Source organism: Schistocerca gregaria, chromosome 6 (genome assembly GCF_023897955.1).
Source record: "Schistocerca gregaria isolate iqSchGreg1 chromosome 6, iqSchGreg1.2, whole genome shotgun sequence".
Classification (NCBI taxonomy): Eukaryota; Metazoa; Arthropoda; class Insecta; order Orthoptera; family Acrididae; genus Schistocerca; species Schistocerca gregaria.
The window spans coordinates 388,683,982-388,704,903 of record NC_064925.1 but is presented as its reverse complement, the minus strand read 5'-3'; the positions used below and the strand labels follow the sequence as shown (position 1 = coordinate 388,704,903).

At 38.5% G+C, this 20,922-nt stretch overlaps 1 protein-coding gene across 7 annotated transcripts in view; it reads right to left on the bottom strand.

Moving 5' to 3' along the window:
- Positions 1-6,582: 6,582 nt before the first annotated feature.
- The window catches only part of LOC126277937 (malonate--CoA ligase ACSF3, mitochondrial), a 67,561-nt gene continuing 53,221 nt past the window's right edge, over positions 6,583-20,922 (bottom strand). For all 7 annotated transcript variants that reach the window (XM_049977526.1, XM_049977522.1, XM_049977523.1 and 4 more), the window contains 2 exons: positions 20,225-20,443; positions 6,583-10,322 (listed from right to left, as the gene is read on the bottom strand). In XM_049977526.1, the coding sequence (XP_049833483.1) occupies positions 20,225-20,443 (219 nt within the window). In that variant the 3' untranslated portion in view covers positions 6,583-10,322. The remainder of the gene's footprint in view (positions 10,323-20,224; positions 20,444-20,922) is intronic.

The window sequence follows — 20,922 nt, the reverse complement described above, 5'->3', positions numbered from 1 at the left end:
CCATTAGTCCCACAAGTGAGCAATATTCCAAGACATGTTGCATGCATGTTTTGTAAGCAACCTCCTTTGTCAGCTGATTGCATTTCTTTGATATTCTGCCACCTAATTTACTTATGACTAAGCATATGTGATTTTGTATCCCTACAAATTGTAAGAATCAGACATTTGTCTTAATACTGCCTGCAATGTCATTAATATACAATGTGAGCATGGGTCCCAACATGTTTCCTTGGGCTACAACTGAAGTTATGTCCACATCAGTCAACAACTCTTCATCCAAGATAACACACTGCAACCTTCTTACCAATGAATCCTCAATCCAGTCATAAATTTTGCTTGATGCCCCATATATTCATAGATTTGACAATAAGCGTAGGTGTTGTACTGAGTCAAATGCTACCTGATTGCCTCGATCCATGGCTTTCAGGATGTCACATGAGAAAAATGTGAGTTCGATTTCACATGATCCATGTTTTCAGAATCCATGCTGGCTGGTATGGAGGAGGTCATCATGTGAGAGATACGTGCTTACATTCATCCTCAAAATTCTATAACAAATGGATGTCAAGGATATTGGACAGTACTTTATTCAGTTACCACTATGTGGCAAAATTATGTGGCCTGCGATTCAAGCCCAGAGCCCTGCCACCACAAGCAGTACTCTACAAATTACATCATAAAAGCAAACCTCAGGCATCAACATGAAGCATTAACTTGACATGGGCTCCTCCCTAAATTTTCTTATTAATTTTTCACCAGAATTCCATTTAGCAAATATGCAGACTGAAACAATGAATGAAAATTTGTACCGAGGCCAGGATTCATCTCCTGTTCTCTAGGTAGATGCATTAACCATTATGCCACCCTAGCACAGTGGCTTTGCACAACTATATGGAACACCCCAGCACACCTCCCTCCTCAGTCCAACTTCACATTCACATCAGCCCACTTAGTGTTCCCCTTAAACCTGAACAGCACTGCAGAGGCTCTCTTAATGTATTGAAATAGCATCTCAGCAACAAACAAAATGGGGGATCCTGCCTGAAACCCAAGCATACGTGCTTAATCAAATGAAACTATATGGTTCCAGAGACCTTTTCAAGTCTCAGGCATCTATGACGTATATATGCAGACCGCAGCGACAAATGAAAATTTGTACAAAGGCCGGGATTTAAACCCGAGTCTCCTGCTCACTAGACAGATGTGCTAACCATTGCGCCAACCTGGCATAGTGATTGGGGAGGGTGGGGTAGTGGTTAAGTGAGCAGGAGATCCAGGTTCAAATTCTGGCTTTAGTACAAATTTTCATTAATCGCTTCACTCTGCATACATATATGATACATGCTTTAGACTTGGAAAGGCCTCTAGAACCATGTAGTTTCATTCATTTGCTTGCAAATATGCTCTGTAGATACACTGTGACTCATAGCTACCTTGTTTTAGTTTGCTGTGCATCTGTATCTCATTTTTTCTTTCCCTTTGACTGATGTTTTTAGCAATATAACCCCAGTTTCCAGTTTTATTATGCATTACAACAAATGTAGGGCTTTTTTGCCACCCAAATTGCAGAAGTAAACCCTGGCTAGAAGAAGAATGTCAAGAATCTCTAGAGAACAGATCAGCAAAGAGGCTAAAATGGCTAGAAAAACTTTCAGAAGATAGAAGGATAGATTAATACAAGGCGAGGCTTAACACAGATCAGCTCACAAGGAAGAAGAAAGAGGGACATCATAAAGTGTTGACAGCAGATAAAAAATCAAAGTCTTCAAACTCCTTTTTCCAGGCCTCAAGATTAGCAAAGCGTATCTACCGACAACTTACATTGGTTATAAAGAATTCGACTGGTCAAGTGCTACTAGACTTTACGTCTCATCTTCAAAAAGGATGATGCTACATAAGTATCATACTACCAAAGGATTTCATTACCTGAATGTCTATAAAGTCTTCACAAGGTGGTTGCTAAACAGCACAAAACCACTGGCTGAAGGAAATCTAGGCCCCTCCAATGTGGCCTTGTCCCTGGATGGTCAACTCTTCATCACATATTTGCCTTGAGCCAATCAACAGAAAAATTTTACTAGTTTGAATGAGAATTACATCTCACCTTCATTGAATTTCAACAAGCTTATGACAACATTGGCCACTCCATATTCTGGACGATGTTGGAGGAATTTAACATCCCATTGAAATACACCCAAATAATTGCAGCTTGCTACTATCAAAGAAAGCTGGTACTGACAAGTGTGAATGTTAATAAACAATCAGTTTAATATGTCTCAGTTGCAAAATACTAATACAAATTGTTTACAAAAGAATGGAAAAAATAGTAGAAGCTGACCTTGGGGAAGATCAGTTTGGAATACAGAGAAATGCAGGTGCTCACAAAGTAATACTGACACTACACTTATCTTAGAACATAGGTTAAGGAAATGCAAGCCCACATTTATAACAATTGTGGACTTAGAGAAAGCTTCTGACAATGTTCACTGGAACATATATTCTTTCTGCAATTCTGAAGGTAGCAGGGGTAAAATACAGGGAGTAAAAGACTATTTACAGCTTATACAGAAACCAGACAGCAGTTATAAGAGTTGAGTGGCATGAAAAGGAAGCAGCGATTGAGAATGGATTGAGACAAGATTTTAGCCAATCCCAGTCATTATTCAGTCTGGACAGTGAGCAAGCAGTGAAGAAATCCAAAGAAAAATTTGGAGAATAATTAGAGTTCAGACTTGGAACAGCATCCAAATGGAATGGACAGTGTCTTGAAAGATGCTAATAAGGTTAACATAACAGCAGCAAAACAAGGATAATGGAATGCAGTCAACTTAAATCAGATGGAGCTGAGGGAATCAGATTAAGAAAATAGACACTTAAAAGTAGTAGATGAGTTTTGATATTTGGGTGGCAAAATAATGGACAATGGTCAAAATATAGAGGATATAAAATGTAGACTGGCAACTGCACGAAAAGCAATTCTGAAGAAGAGAAATTTGTTAATGGCGAATACAGATTTCGGTGTTAGGAAGTTTTTTCTGAAAGTATTTGTATAGAGTGGAGCCATGTATGGAAACGAAATGCGGGCGATGAACAGTTTGGAAAAGAAGGGAATAGAAGATTTTGGAATGTGGTACTACTGAAGAATGCTGAAGATTAGATGGGTAGAGCATTTAGCTAATGAGGAGGTATTGAATACAGTTGGGCAGAAAAATTTGTGGTGCAACCAGACCAGAAGAAAGGATCAGTTGATAGGACACATTCTGAGACACCAAGAGATCACCAACTTAGTATTGGAGGGAAGTGTGGAAAGTAAAATTATAGAGGCAGACAAAGAGATGAACACAATAAGCAGATTCAGAAGGATGTAAGTTGCAGTAGTTATTTGGAGATGAAGACCTTGCACAGTATAGAGTAGCATGGAGAGCTGCATCAAATCAATCTTTGGACTGGAGACCTCAACAACAAACATCTATCAATCAACTTGTCAAGCATGCTTCGACAACCAACTATTGCCACCATACAGTATTGAAAATGGACTGAGACTAGCAGATTCACTGGCACCAATACTATTCAACTTGGCTTTGGAAAAAGCAACCTGTGCCACTTCTCAGATCACAGGAATGAAGATGATGTGAGCAGACACAATCCTGGCATTGGCTGCTGATGGTGTGATTCATTGGCGACAATCTAGAGCAAGTATGTGCTGCTACTTCCCGATTCCTCCACAATGTGAAGAAAAGTGGGGAATTGATGAAAGATGATAAAACAAAATATATTATTGTATCATGCTATCAAGCTCTCCTTCCTTCCATCATTGACAGGGACACACCTTTGAACAAGGTTTATAATTTGGGTACCTGGGATCCATACTGACTAATAAAAGTGAGCTGATATAACAAATGCATCAACAGATGCTAATTCCATTTTCCTTATTCAGAACAATGTATAGTCATATCTAATATCACAGAAGAATAAGATGCAGCTGTACATGACACTATCATGGCTGGTGTTTTTGTATTATCATGGAGCCTGGGTGACATCAGCAACAACTGCAGAAGCAATCTGTGCCTTTGAGAGTACGGTACTTTGAAACACCTATGGTCCTGTCTACAGTACTACAGTCAATAAGAGTGAAGAATGAAGGAAGGCCTGTACCAGCAGTTTGGAAAGCCATACACAGAACAGATATTAGAACGGAAGAGGCTATAGTGACTTGGCCACATTTTTTGTGCTGATGGATCCCTGCCTAACAGTCGTTCATTCTCAACCTGCTGGAAAATGCCCATGGTGATGTCCAGGGATGTGATGGAAGCATTGAGTACTAACAATCCTTAAACAAATGGATGCGACAGCAGTGGAAGATGCCTGGAAGGCGCTGCGTGGGTCTGCTCCTGGAAACTAAAAGGTTGGCCGAATGAAGGAAGTGAGTATGAGCAGGTGAGGTAAAACATGTTGGTACTGCAGTATGAATTTAAATCACCTTTACTCTAGCAAGAAGAATACATAACTTTGCAATGAGGTGCGAAGTGTCCCGGCCGTCTGCCCTTGATGAAATGGGAGAATCTGGAGCAGAGTTCGCAGATCTGCACAGCACCAACTAGAGGGCACTGTAGTCGGTGTCTGTTGTAGTGCCAACCTAATAACTTTAATATGCCGTGGCATCATTATTATCAATACCACAGAAGATGACGCTAGAGACCGGCAATGATTGGCTATGATCTACAGCAGATATCACCTCTGTTTTGACTGACTGACTTCCATTTATTACTGTGCTTTTTGTAATGTGTTTCTTTTTCAGTGGATTGCAGCAGTATCCAGCAGTGGTTGCAGAGGTTTAAAGAAGGTGATTTCTCTCTACTGAACAATCCACAATGTGGCAGACCATCGATGGCAGTGAGCGATGTGAATAAGGAAACCATTGATCAAATCATCCAAAATGACAGGTTTGTGATGACATGACAGATTGCTGAAATGACTCTTTTGTCATTGGATAGTGTGGTATCAGTGGTACAGTCACTACAGTACAGAAAAATCTGTGCTCATTGGGTGCCTAGATTATTGACAAGAGAAATGAAAAGAATGGGGAAGAATATGTGCGAGGGTCTCATGAAGACCTTTACTGAAGGGTGGAAACAGTGTTTTGATGGCGTCACTACCCAAGATGGAACCTGAGAGCAAAATCCAATCCATGGAGTGGCGCCATCCGGGATACCCTCAGGAGAAGAAACCAAGACTTTTACAAACAGCAGTCCAAAAGGTGATGGCCTCCTCCTTCTGGGATTAGAGTGGTGTCATTTTCATTGACTTTTTGGAACCCGGCTCCACAATTAACAGAGACTGTTACCGTTTGTCATTGGACAAGCTGTAACATGCCATCAAGACCCACAGACCACAGCTTCAGGGTCAGCTCATCATACACCATGGCAATGCCAAACCCCACAGTCCTTATGACATAGTAGAAAATCAGGAAAATGGGTTGGAAAAATTGTTCCTCATCCTCCCAATAGTCCGGAATTGGCTCCGCCTGATTTTTACCTCTTTAGTTATCTGAAGGCCCACCTGCGCGGTAAAACATTTGATAGTGAGAAAGACCTTATTTCCTGTGTCCAGTGATGGTGTAAAAGTCAATCCTCAGAATTTTACCAAAGTGTATTTACATCATGGAAAGAACGTTGAGACAGATGCATCACAGCTGATGGAGGCTACATTGAGTAGGCTCAATATATAGCTAAATGTTCCAAGTATGTTACAAAACATTTTGTTCTCCCCCTGCAAAAAAACTATAGACGACTGTGCAAAACTTTTTGAATGCCCTTTGTACATGGAGGAGTCCAGACCACAAAGTAATTGTGGTTTTAGAAGCCGAGGGATGGCTCTCCTAAAAGGCCCATTAAAAGGTTGACTTACCACAGGGGCATTCTGCTTCCTATTACCTGATTTGTTTTTAGGGCTGGTCCAAAACACTGAAAAAACTATATGTAAAGTTGAAATTAACTAGTATGACAATGAACGCAATATTTTCAGGTGGAAACACATATGGAGGTTACGAAAATGAGCAAGCTTTCAGAGGCAGTAGCTATCTTCTACAATTAAGCTTTCAGGTATTCAAATCTTGTCTGGTGCAGTACCCAACAGTCTTTCCTTCTTATCCTGTTTGGAAAGTCTCTTCTGATCCAGGATTCTTGGTGACATTTCCACAACTCTTCTCATTTCCTAAACCTCACCAGTCCCTCTTCCTTCCCCTTTGGCTCTTCTGCCAGGAGGAGGAGCCACTGGCTCCGAAAGCTTGCACATTTCCTTAACTTTTATACATATTTTCTCCTGTTGCTGCTTAGTGAGTAGATTTTATTATCTGCCCAATTATATTATATCTTGCTAATTTAAATGTTTCTATCAAGATCACAGTGAATTGTGCCTCCTGTAGGTAAGTCATGACCAACTTTTCATTTCTCTTTAATTATAACAAACTTTTCAAATCAGTTCTTCAATTTTTATACAGTTACTAACATCTTCTCAAGAATCTAAACACAGCAGGTTTTACACACACAGTGATACAACACTGGGAATAAGTGACACATGTAGTAAAACTTTGAACAGGTGCCAGTTTATTTCTAAAAACATGCAGTACATTTCAATTTTATTCCATTCAACATCAAATCAAAATTCTGTCAAATTTACTGCAGATTTTGATTACTAACATTGAGTTACTGTCTTTTTTATGCATAAAATATTATAGAACTTTCATACTGAATTACCCAATGGATTTTCAAGCAACATTCAGAAATCATATTTCTATTATATAAAATAAAGTCTCAGTAAAGGTGAATCAAGAAATATGAATAATTATCTATAACTCATGTCACATGAAGTCAGTACTGGAGGGAACTAAAGCCATAGTTGTCTTCTGGATTCAGTCAACTGCCGTAAGTTCACAGGCAGCAATACTTCAGCAACTATGAATTGTGTGTACACACGGCCCATAAGGCTGAAAAATCATTAATGTTTGCTAAGGCATACCCATTTCCTTTGGCAACACTATTAAGAGCAACTCTGTACATAGCTGCTAGAACAAATGTAGGGCAGAAGTATTAGCATCCATTCTGATCATTCCTTTTCCCCCCTGTTACTTAACATATCACAGCACAGAACAGAATATCAAACTAGCATGCTTATGTAAACACAGTGGTTCACACTTCAATTGCAACTTATTACACCTGAGTTGTCCAGTCTTGACAACAATCAATTTCTCTTTTTGCCATTGCAAAAAGTAATTGGCCAATTCAGTATCTAAGAGGCCCGATTTATTTTAGTGTACTCAATATAATATACATCTACAATTCCATAAAATTAGAGGGTATTGACTTTGTAGACAAACTATTTGCAAACAATCTGTCTCCATGGTTCCAAATGTTTTTTGCTCACAGGGGCAGGAGTTATTTTTCTTAAGTACAATTTATATCAACAAAAATTTTAAGTCACACATAGAAATTATGACCATATTCCACAAGAAATAAATTTTTGTGGTGATTTACTTCAGTTGGTTGTTATCACTATGAGTTACGTTTCAACTAACAATTATGTAAGAGTATTGCACAGAATGCATCAAACATATCTGTTGGTAAATTATTTTGACCAGTTTGTTAATTCCACTCTTAGAGGCTGTGTGTACACATTACTTGCATACAAACAAATAAATGCATACTTTTCTCTGTGGCAGGATATTACAATACTGCTTTTACAATATTGAAATAAAATGTGTTGATAGATAAAGGATGTACTAAGAAGAACATATGTTTTAGTCTATAATGACAAATTATTTATTCATTTTGCCTGCTGGCAACCCATTTCAGTACACAGTACCATCCTCAGGTCAGCCCCTGACACGCAATCATCATGCTCGCTTTCCAGTTAGGTGTGTCAAATAAGTAACTGACACACCCACTTGGGAAGTGAATGTGACGACTGCATCCTAGGAGATGGCCTGAGAATGGTACTGTTAGTCACTAGGCAAAATAAATAAATTGTGCCTTTAGACTAAAACATATATTTTTTCAGTATTGTATTGGTCACTGTTTCCCTGACAGTATGATTCAACTAGCTTCAATATAGGAAAGTTCAATTTTTATTTTATTTTTATTTTTTAATGATGAGTGGTTCAGACAAACACCTGGGGAATAAGAAGAAAAGCATTAAAAATATTGGAATATTACAAACAATGTGTCAGACATGTAGGATCCAGAATGTGACAGGACATGCAGGAACCAAGAATACAGACACTCATTACTTGAAGACTTACACACACTGTTTTGAATAATGCTCCTTATCAATTTCGTAAAAATAAAATCTTTTATGGGGGGGAGGGGGACAAGCCCTTCTCAAGAGCCAATTTTCAGCCTAAAAGTTCCTGCAATATAGATAAAATTACTTTTAAGGTTCTGATATATTTGATGGAAGCTTCTGGATGTTAAGATGCCATAATGTATGTAAACAAGAATATTCAAAGGTGCTCGACATCTACAAAGGAAACTCTCATTCTAATTTAGAGCACCAAAAAACAGCAAATGAGAAGTACCTTTCAAGTTCTGGGAAAAGTCATGGGAAGACATAGATGTCATGGAGACAACTTGATAGAAAAGACATATAAGAAACTGCACACAAACAAATTATTCTAACCAGAATGGAATGTTGACTTATAATTTTCTTATTAGCGCTTTACACTGGGAAAAGTCAACAAGAATCCACTTTCACCAGACGACGACAGTTACTTTATCTCTGTTTTGTGTCAGAGTACTGTGCAAAATCCTATGTACACAGAGCACACTACATATGTCTTTGTAAGACATTTGAAGCTCATAATTTAAAATCCAATATAAGTTGTGATATGAAAGAAAACAGAACACACATGGAAAAACTGTCTGCTACATTGGAGCATTTTTCAAAAGTGCAATGTTTATTTTGGCAGAATAAGTTAACATAAATGATTTTTAACACAATAAAATATGTAAAGCACATTAAAATGGGCAGTAGATGGATGTAAATAATAGATAATTGGATAATTAACAATTAATAAACCCACCTTTAAGGTTAAGTACAAAGTGCTAGATTGTCCCACAAAAATGTGTGTGTGTGTTTTTTTTTCATCCTACACATTTCTCTCTACTTCTCAAAACTTTAATCTTATAGGTATGTTTTAGTCTGCTCTCCAAAACATAATTTATATCCCACTAATGGCTTCCATTTATTATAATTAAAGTGCTAATATTAATAGTAATGAACTGGAACAAATGAATACCACCTATAGTAAGTAATAATATCCCCCACATACTGTATTACTTGCACTAATATGACCAACAATTAATGAATGTTGATGAAAAAAAGTAGAAAGAAGAAAAGGAAGTTTAACATTGGGGGAAAAAATGCTACATTAGGAAATTAGCCACACCACAAAACATACACAATGATGTTCCATAAAAATCACTATGAGACACCGTTTCCTTCAAGCTTATGTATTCACATCTCACATCCAATGCTTACATATTTTCAGTCTTTAAAATATGGAATTATAACATTTTTAAAGCCATTAATTAAGACTACAGTGACATATTAAATCATGGTACCATAATAAATAAACATTAGAAAATTGTTAAAGCAATCTCAAAGTAACAACAACCTACTTTTCTACTTTAATCTCTACTTTCCCTGAGCAGTATTAATTTATGTTAAATTCCTTCAGTACAGCAAAATTTTGAATCTTGTTAAAGTTATGTGCAGCATAGCTTCATTCGTCTTGTACACCACTGATACTTTGGCCCTAGCAAACTGCATAAAAAACATACAATTAATCAGTTACCAACAAAACTGATCAAATTTCACCATAAACAAGACTTTCTGGCATACCAGAAAGCACATGTACGAATAAATAAATTCACAAAATGACAGTATCATAACCTCTAATTTTTTTGATTAGAACCTGTCTGTACCTGTGTAACAATGATGTAATTTGAATTTTTCAACAAACTGGCATAATGGTCTATATATTTGTATGTCTTCCAACAGCTCATAAAAATAATTTTCTGAAAGGCACACCAATATGATGAAATGCATCTTTAGTAAACTTTTAATTCCATGTGTTTTTGTCGCTATCATATATAAGCTTCCTTCAAAATATTTCGATTTTCTTACTTCAAAGGTTTTATTTAAAGACTACTGTACACTTCCCAAAAACACTTTTTTGCTAATTTGTAATTCCTATGTACTTCTTCAACATTTCAGTCTTCTGTGTGCATTGTTTCAGCAGACAATATTTTTACTGTCATATATTCCTGCAAACAGAAAAAAAATTACCAAAATTCTGCATTCCACAGCATACAAATTAATTTTATGTTCACCATATATCAATACGATATATGCTCACTTAAAATTAAAAATCTATGAAACTGCAGAGAGATACTGCAATTTTGAAATAGTTATTTTAGGTATTTGTATAAAAGTTACCAGTGATACATACATAAGTTTCCATTTTTTTACTCTTAAAATGCCCTATCAGGCTTCCCTCTAGGTACAAGGTCTTTTTTTATATATGGCACCCTAGTATTGGTTTATTTCCTACTCTACTTGTCTATTCCAATTATATCTAGATTCTTCTCTTCTCTGTTGCACACACGTACATTTGTAGAGCATAAATTTCTAAGACCTACATCCATAACTGACGCACGCAGCTTTTTTCTATTGACAGTGGCTTTCTTTTTTAAGGGCCAAAATGCTGTTTTGATTGACCTTTCTTTGGCCTATGTATGTAACTTTCTTTTAAACCTCTCAAGCCACCAGAAATTAGTTGATGATGTGACTATTCAGCTACTTCACTTAATCAGACATCTCAACTGGACGAAAACTGCCAAAGAAAAGTGAGAATACTGGTCAAGGCAGTACAAAGTTGTAAATGGTCACTTAAGTTCATATCCACATAACAACAACACTGCGTTCAAGTCATTTTTTATTCTATACTTTCTAGTGAAAGTGGTTGTTATATGTAACTAGGTCAATTTGTAGAAACTATGCAGTAACAAACAGAAGCTAAAAGGTAACTTGAGATGGCGCAGTGGAATCAGCATCAATTATAGTAAGCTGAGGATCCTTGTTTGTGTATCAGTCTGGCATAAAATTTTAATAAGAGATCGGTATGTGATGAACTAATAAGCAAAACATTACATTCAAACATCTCAAAGTGACACCTGGTACCATCAAAAATAGCCAGTTCTTATTGGAACCTAAATCTTTTTTCAGATATCACTCCCTATTTCTACCATGACACACTCTCTCTCACTCTTTTTCTAAGATACATTTTTTCAAACAATGGAAACTCCAGGTACAAATATCAACAATGTATGAAAAGGCCAATTGCTACTTATCATAAACATTAAACGTGGAGTTGTAGACGGGACAAGTTGACAAAACACTTAAGACTTAAAGCTTTTGGACACAGCCTGCATCAGAAAAAGAGAAACACGCACCATTCAACGACATAAGCAAGCACACCTAGCACACACGACTGCCAACTCTAGCAGCTCAGGCCAGAATGCACCTACCGTGTGGGATGGAAGCAGTAATCTACAGGGGGCGGAGAAAGCAAAGGGATAGCAGTGTACAGGTGGGAGAGGAAGGAGAGCTGTCCAGCAGAGTTTGCACGGACCAGAATGACAGCAGGTGCAGTGTCAGGAGGTTGTGGGCCAAGAAGATGGGGAAAGCAGCGAGAAGAAGGAGAGGAGTGGGAAAATATGGGCAGGTGCATTGGTTAAGTGGAGCAAATAAAGAGGGTGGGAAATGAGAATGCGGAGGAAGTGATAGGGCAGACAGGGTGGAAACTGTCGGGTGGAGGGTATGGGGACAGTATGCCTATATGCAGTGACAAGAACTCCCATACCCAGTATGCTGAGGATGTCACCAAGACTTTCACAGACAGATACTATCCCCCAGACCTAGTCCCCAAACAGATCACCTGTGCCATTTCCCCACTGCCAATCCTCCCACCACTCCCAAGAAACAGCCACAAAGAAGTGCTCCCTTTGCCAACCAGTACCACCCCAGAGTGGAACAACTGAACCACATCCTTCACCAGGGCGTTTATTACCTATCATCTTGCCCTAAAATGAGGGACATCCTACCTGAAATGCTTCCCAACCCTCCTAAAGTGGTATTCCATCAACTACCCAATTTCCACAACATCCTAGTCCATTCCTATGCCATTACCACTCCCAACCCCTTGCCACAAGGAGAATATAACTGTGAAAGACCCATGCAAGACCTGTCCAAATCACGCACCCAGCACTTCCTAGTCCAGTTCTGTCCAGGTTTATCCTATCCCATCAGGGAAAGGGCCACCTGTGAAAGCAGCCACGTCATTTACCAGCTCCGTTGCAAGCACTGCACAGCATTTTACACTGGCATGACTACCAACCAGCTGTCTACAAGTCTGACATGCCATCATCAAACTGCAGCCAAGAACAAAGTAATCTGTGGCACAACATACAGCTGAATATAAGTTTGATTTCAACAGTTGCTTTGCTACCTGAGCCATCTGGATCCTCCTCTTCACCACCAGCTTTTCTGAACTGCGCAGATGGGAATAATCCTTACAACACATTCTCCATTCCTGTACCCTTACAACACATTCCCCACTCTCATAATTATCCTGGCCTCAACCAATAACAACACACTGTCCCACATTCTCCACCCAACAGTTTACACCCCCCTCTGGCCTATCACCACCTCTATCTTCTCCTATCCTCTTTGTTTTCTGCCTCTGCCAATGCAGCTGCCCACCTTTTCCCACTCCTCTCTTTTTCGTTCAATTTTCCCCACCTCCCTGGCTCACAACTTCCTTACAGTGTGTTTGTTGGCATTCTACTCCGCCAGACAGTGCTCCTTTCTCCCCCGTCCGTACACTACTATCCCTTCTCCTTCCCTATCTCTCCAAATCCCTGTTTCCATCTCACACGATAGGTGCATTCTGGCCTGAGCTGCCGGAGTTGGCAGTCATATGTGCGTGAGGTGTGATTACTTGTGTGGATGAATGGTGTGTGTTTCTATTTTTCTGATGAAGGCTGTGCCCGAAAACTTTATGTATAAGTGACTTAATTGTGCCTGTCTGCTGCTTACCATAAAGATTAAAGGGTAAGTTGCAATCTATCTTTTCCTACACTGATGATACACTTTTTTTCTTTTCTGTCCTGTTGCTAGCCAATTCCTCCTCCTTTTATAATAGCTTTCAATTTATGATTCAGCTTGTTATCTCTTTTTCTTATATTTAGCAGTCTTTTGGCAAAAGATTAGTTTCATCTTTCTACATTACCAAATCTTACTTCATAATTTTTTTCCAAATTTATAATAACTACTCCACCTTTTCTACTTCATTTATTTATTTCATACATGATTACTCTATTTTCTTTCTCATGTGTTTTGTTTATTGTTGTGCTTCTTTCTTACATAATGAAAATAAAGTAGTCTTCAGAACATCTGCTTTCTTTTCTTCTAACTTCCAAGTGATTACAGCAACTTCTCATGACTTCTTTATATCATCCTCTAGTGTTAAATTTCTCTTCTACTAAGTGAATCTTGCTTCTCTTTTCTACTAAGATAACCTTTCTTCTTTTTTCTCCACATCCAGAAAATTATTAAAATCTGTAGAAGACAAGATTCCATGAAAACAAAATCTATGTCTTTAAATGCAGTAGTACATTAATATAAGACATGTTGCTGAGATGAGCCTCGTTTGTGAAATGATATCCACAAAATAGGTTTTGTTTATGTATAGTAACAAAACTGTGATGCTAGACTCTGAACTATGGAGGCAGCAGAGTACTGTTCTACGTAAGACGAATTTGAATGATCACTTCTTTCCAATTATTGGTCAAATGACATACAGAACAACTCAGGAACGAAGTGCTCACCCTGGAACCATTCAACTCCTGGCAGGGTAGCCTAAGACGTTGCTTTAAGAAGTACATTAATAAGACAAGACACTGAGACGGGTCAATGTGACATCGTGATATTCTGCGAATCATAAAGACAAAACTACATATGATGTTCAAGAGAAATTGATCCATGTATCCATGGAAAACTTAGAGGAATTTATGTTGGTTCTTGGATCCACAGATCTAACACCTGAGGATATTAAGGCTAGGGCAGGTAAATCAGTACATCAACTGGCTGTTGCTATCACTGGCAACAGTCACAGGCATAACACATTGGGAGGCTAGCAGGTGGCCCGACACGAGCAGCAACAGAATGCTCAGTGTGAGCAATGTAACAATGGTTACAACAACAACAACACAACAACAACAACAACAACAACAACAATAAGCGAACAACAAAGGAGTGCAAAAACAATCGTGGCTATACGTCAAAAAATAACAATATCTGGTACAACGGATAGCAGGAAAGCCAGAATAATCAGGTGTAGGGGAATCAACCATCAGAGGCCACTGAGGTCATTGATGATGAGTTGTCCAGCAAACAACAAACAGGAAAACTGGAAATGACCACTTCTAGCTCTGACATGTCAGTTGTGGCCTGGAGTAGGAGTCTGTGATGGAAGGATTAATTTTCTTTATTATAACAATGGTGCAGACATTATGCAGGAGCTATACACTGATATCAACAACAGTAGTACTGACTGTTCGGCCTGTTGGTAAATTGATTTGGGAGAGGGGATCAAACAGTGAAGTTATCAGTCTCATTGGATAAGGGAAGAATGGAGAAGGAAGTCAGTCGTGCCCTTTCAAAGGAACCATCCTGGCGTTTTCCTGAAGTAATTTAGGGAAATCACAGAAAACCTCAATCAGGACGGCTGGACGCGGGTTCGAACCGTCGTCCTCCTGAATGCGAGTTCAGTGTATTTGACCAATCTGCAACCAACATGTGGATAACTAATGTACCTCTCTCAATAACATTAGACACAGGCTAGACTGTGTATGTGATGTCCGCCAACTTACACAAAAGAATCTGTGGACGAATAACAGTTCCATCTTTATCAGTGAGATATCTTCTGGGAGCAGTTGGTACCAGAACTAAGAATCTGAAAGTACAGACCAACCTCCATGTTATGCTAGGTAATGCAACAGTAGGATGCACATTTTTATTGGTGGACAGTCTTATTGTCTACTGCAATATCAGCACCAAGTTCCTTACATAAAAGGATGCAAAGCTCAACTTCCCTTTAGGAAAGTGCTATTTGTGTTAGACAGCATTCAGATTTTAGAGAATTTACTGAAAATTAACGATGCCCATTGGAAACACTGCCAGGATATCAGGGTAAAGTGGATCAGTAATGAGACACACGAAATACATAGATAACAGCTTGAAGCTACTGCCGTTCCTTGCACAAAGGAGCACACTGAATCAAAAGTTACACAGTCAATCTCTTTAACTGGAGACCAGTGCTCTCAGCTGTTGGAGATGTTACTTAGGTACACATATGTGTTTGAGGAGAAGTCTGGAGCAATCCCTCTATCAGCACCGCCTAAATGTCATGCCAAACAACGCATTCTGACACAGTTTATATTCTGTTACATGGTTGAAAAGATGTGCTGTACACAGAGATTAAGAAAGTGCTTGAATTGTACACAACAGAACCCTAAGACAGTCCATACTTAGCTTGCTTCTTGTGACAGCAAGACCTGGTGGACATGTTACATTAGACTAGATTCAAGTGCCTGATATTGATTATTGTGAGACCAAATAACACAGATGAGTTCCATGCGGTAGCTGCACATAGTTTATACATGCAGAGAAAGAGAGCAATTTAACACATTGCTTTTTTGTCTTTATGTGAATTCATGTGCATTCCTAGCAGCAATTGACTCTGCCCTAGAACCTGAGAACCTAGACTAGGTGACAGTTTGTGGATAATTTGGTAATAGCAGCACAAATGGAATCAGATCAAATTGGTCAGACAGAGAAAATGTTAAATTCTAGCAGGCTGGAATAACTGTCAACCTGCAGAAATGAAAGTTCAGACAGGAGCAAATTAAGTTTCTGGATTATCTAATTACATTCAATAGTATATTGTCTGACAGTGCAAAATTAGGTGCAACAGAAAATTTCCTCACCCCTCACACAAGGAAGCAATTGAAAGGCTTCATTGGTCTCGAATCTTGCTACCGTTAGCTAAATTCAGAAAACTATTAAACATATGATTGCCAAATGGCATTTAAAAACATGAAACAAGCACCTGTTAGCTCCAAGACCCCCAGACATGCAAGTTGTTTCTTTTTTTATTATTATTGACTGATGCTTTATGTGCCATTTGTGGGCTTGTCTCTTCCAAGTCAGGGGTGTAAATGGAGCTCCTACATTCTGTATTATCGCTTTCATGGATCTGTCTGCGAGACCGCATAATCAACCACCAAGTTAGAGACGCTCGCAGTTATATGATTATTTAGAAAGTTCCAAGATTCCACCAAGTTAGAGACGCTCGCAGTTATATGATTATTTAGAAAGTTCCATGATTCCACCAAGTTAGAGACGCTTGCAGTTATATGATTATTTAGAAAGTTCCATGATTACCTAGCTGTAGCCCATACAAAAGTTTACTGAGATCATCAGGAACTATGCTTCCTACTAAATTGCAAATTATTGCATGCATGCCTAACTAGATGGCCTCTAATACTCCAGGAGTATAGCTTTAGATTATCGTCTCAAAGGTAAGGACAATATAATGGCCAATGCCTGAGCCTTAATGTTTGCATGACAACTACAATATGCAGAAGCAGTCTTCATCTTTTAGGGTATTACTAATGATGGATGAAGTTCATAGGAAATATTACTTAGATTTATGCAGAAATATGGCAAGGCTAAAAAATGCAAATCCCAGTGGGACCATGTAAAACAATAACTGCTGTAAAACCAGAATTAGATACTTACCAACCATTATACAATAAAAAAATGTAGTTCTTCTCTACTGCCATAATCCAGAATCCTATCAGTGGTGTGTTTGCATCCCTACAGATTGAGAAGGAGAAAAAAAACTAATCTGGTATACTCACTGTGTGTGGGAAACACTTTGATGATATAAAATGTGCCAGCAAAATTGGGACTGATTGTCATTTTCTGTGCATGCATAGGAAAATTCAAAAATTACTGATAACCTGCACACCTGCCAAAAGACAAAACCATCGAAAAGGTGCTGTCAACCATTGTATACAGTACCAATGGATAGTGGACAATTATATCCCAAAAGTAGGAAAGCCACTTGCTTTACTCTCTGATAGTGCCACAATTTTCACTAGCTATCACTGGAGAACTTTTCTGCAGCACCAAAGTACAATGCAGAAGCAAACCATGTTGAACAGATGTTCAGGGAGTTAAATAATTTCTTAAGGGTGTACTGTCATAACAAGCAAATGATGTGGATCAATTATGTGAATCATTTCAAGAGATTATGACTAACCTTCAACAAACATCAGCAATTTGTGCTCGAATCGAGTTAATGCTCAGGAAGGAAGAGAAAAATGTATGGGTAAATTTACTCACTCAGATTCCAAGGAATGCAGGGGTGTGACAAACACTAATTACCTTGACAGACAGAGCTAATCAGAGAGAGAAGTATTCTGACATGATATTATCTAGAATACAAACGATTGCTGCTGGTGAGAGAGTATGCTTTCTTCACAGTTAAGAAACTAAAACCATATTTGTGAGGATGTACAGCAAAATATTACTTATGTTCCCTTGCATAAATATTAGTATTTTATGAAACTTACTGGCAGATTAAAACTGTTTGCCCGACCGAGACTCGAACTCGGGACCTTTGCCTTTCGCGGGCAAGTGCTCTACCATCTGAGCTACCAAAGCACGACTCACGCCCGTTAGTTTACGTTTTTCTGTGGGTACTGTAAGTAACAATGTATCACTTTATTAAAATTGATGTGAAACACAGGGTACTTAGGACCCATGAATGATGACTGCCAACTACTAAAGTACATTTAGTTAATGCAGTTTGATAAATGAAACAAGTATTGAATTTTTATGGATGGGCATGTTGATTGAATGGTAAGGGAGATGGGGCTGCTGCTCGAGAGGTGACTGGCACGGCTCATGTTTGGCCACACTTCCTTTTCTAGTGGTTTCTCTGGGCACCGTGTAACCACCTTGGAATTGGGCCAGTCTTCACAGAAGAAGACATCCATGACAGAGTCATTGAAGAACATGCAAAAAAACTTCCACCCATGCACACTATGAACATGCTAGGCACTGCACTCAACCAAATTGAAAATCAACAATCACAACTTGGCAGATTGTATTGTTGGTAATGTAGCTGCAGGAGTATGGGTTCTGCCATTCAAAAATATTTACTGTGAAACAATGTAATCAATGCACTACAAAGACATGCAATGGCTGCACTTGTGTATGTTTGGACAATTTTTCGGAGACATGTTAAGCTGAGACTGTCTGCTAAAAAACAATGAGTGAAACGTGTTAGTAGTAATGTCACAATGTTTGTATCAGAGACTACCGTCTTATGAATCTTCCTTGATTACAGTTGCAGTTAGATGAAGCATTTTGCAAACTGTGAATTACCTAGAGCGAAAGTACTATTATTTGATAAGGATGAACCACTGGATCTTACATATTCATAGTTATTTAAACTGACACAACTCTATACATTGTAGCTGTGTGACTAGTGAAGCGTCTGAGGCAGGATAACAAGCAGTTTCACAATATGGCGTAATAACAACTGAGTAGCTTCTGTACTCAAGAGTGGTGTTTTGAGTATTTATTAGCTGTAGAGGTGGACAATATTTTGGTCAGAAGCTAAGTTTTGGCTACAAAATCACAAGGGACCATATAAGAATATCATAGCTCAGATGAAGCAGACGCAACCTACTAGTACAGGGAGGTTACTAGTGTTAGTCAGGGCAAAGTGATGATGAAGAACAATTTGTATAAGGTATATGTAGCTCTTTCAGAATATATATTGCATTATTAATACTCAGCGTAGAATAAGAAATAACTTATGATTTTGCTGTAGTGAGGGGGTTTGAGAAAGTAAAAGTATTATGAACACTGACACAATTACTCAATTATAGGGGGGCAGCAGATGTAATGGTGGGGCATTATTTTATAATTTTGAAGTGGACAGGTAGAGCATTTGTACTACTGATATTTTAAAATAACTGAGTAATTGTTCTTCAGTGACATGCAGGATTTGTTAAAAGAAATTAGTTAGGTACTGAATACTATTCTGCATTTTGTTTGTGTGTTTTGACTGTTTGTAGTGGTCCAAGGCTGTCATGCGGCGATGTGAAACTTCCACCCAAAGTGCTTACATCACTGGAAGTATATGTCTTTAAGTCTGTTGCAGCGACTGCTGTGCCATGGAGTTCCTCCTGTGGGAACTTCTGTGGTATTGGGCTTTCCATGAATGAAGAGCTTCTCTGGGATGAATGGGATCTCTCAAAGGTTGTCAGTGTTATTATGTGCAAATAGTGATGGAAGCAAAAAGCTGCCTTCGCTAATAATATAAAAATTTAAAAGTCCCAGCTGTTTGGGGGAGGAAGGGGGAGGGGGGACGCACACACATGCTACTTTGAATGTACAGCAGTGCTTGGACACTGTCAGAAATCTTTATGAGATTTTTCTCAAGCATTTAGATGTCAAGAAGAGTACAGAAGAATGGGAATTTGTACTTATTACTGACAGAGCCCCATAAATCCAAAGGAAACAATTTCTGAGGAATACAAAGGTCAAGATTGTACTTCCAAACAATGAAAGTCATCTGCAGCCTCTGGATCTGGACATAACACACATTGCATATAGTAGCAGTTGTGCAGAAGCCAAACACATCTGAATGATGCTTCAGGGTCACTCCTTATATGTACTCTGACAAAACCCCTATTCAAGAAAAACCCCTGTTTAAGGTTGTCTCTAACATAAAAAGGGAATAAGAATCTCATTAAAAATGAATTGTAATGTGGGCTGAAAAGTTTACCCTACCTCTGGCATATTTTTACAGGAATCCACTGTCAACAGACTAAGGTCGACTTCTCAACTTTGAAGCCTTTGTCAGAACTAAAGATACTTTCGCAATCCTGGCTGTGAATGTTACCACACTCAGGTTTGAATTAATTACTGCTTGACGATACACACAACACTATGTACACACAACAAATTTTTCTTCTTTTGACACTAAATTTAGTGTTACTGTATGTGGAAATACAGTTCTTACCTATTTAGCAGCCGCTGCTGTTCCAGTACTTTTGGAAGGAAACAGCTGCTTGATAAGATCTTTCTTATTGACCTTGCCCATGGCATTGCGTGGCAGCTGTTCTATAACTTTTAATTGGGTAGGAATAGCATAAGGTGCCATATGTCCTTTTGCCCACTCACGTAGCTCTGCTAATGTTGGTACAGTCTTATTTTCTTCTGGGACCACTACAGCAACAACCTGTAACAAATGTAATAATACCCGAGTTATGTGGGTAATATTTAAAATTTTGAAACAGCTGAATGATAAACTATTAGAATTACAGTAGAAATATTCGCTCAATACAATGCTTTCCCATTATCAATGATTTCATGTTACAACATTTCCTGCATCTTACGTTTTCTTTAATGTTATCACAAACTTTGATATCGATTTTAAACATATTTCTGCAAGGAGGGCACTGTATTCCTGCTAAAAGTCAACTTTGGAACAAAGCAGAAAAAGCACACTGTGTGTGTTATTAATCATGTAATGTAGCATTAGCATGTTAACAAAGATCTTCATTGTCAGAGTGCTGCATGTATTATGGGTGTGTGGTGTTTGGAAGGGTGGGAAAGTATGCCGAGTCACTGCCTTAATGATAATCGAGATCTGACGATAATGACTCTAATAGCAACCTTCCTTCTGCTCATTCTGTTGTGTTACAATAGCTTTAATTT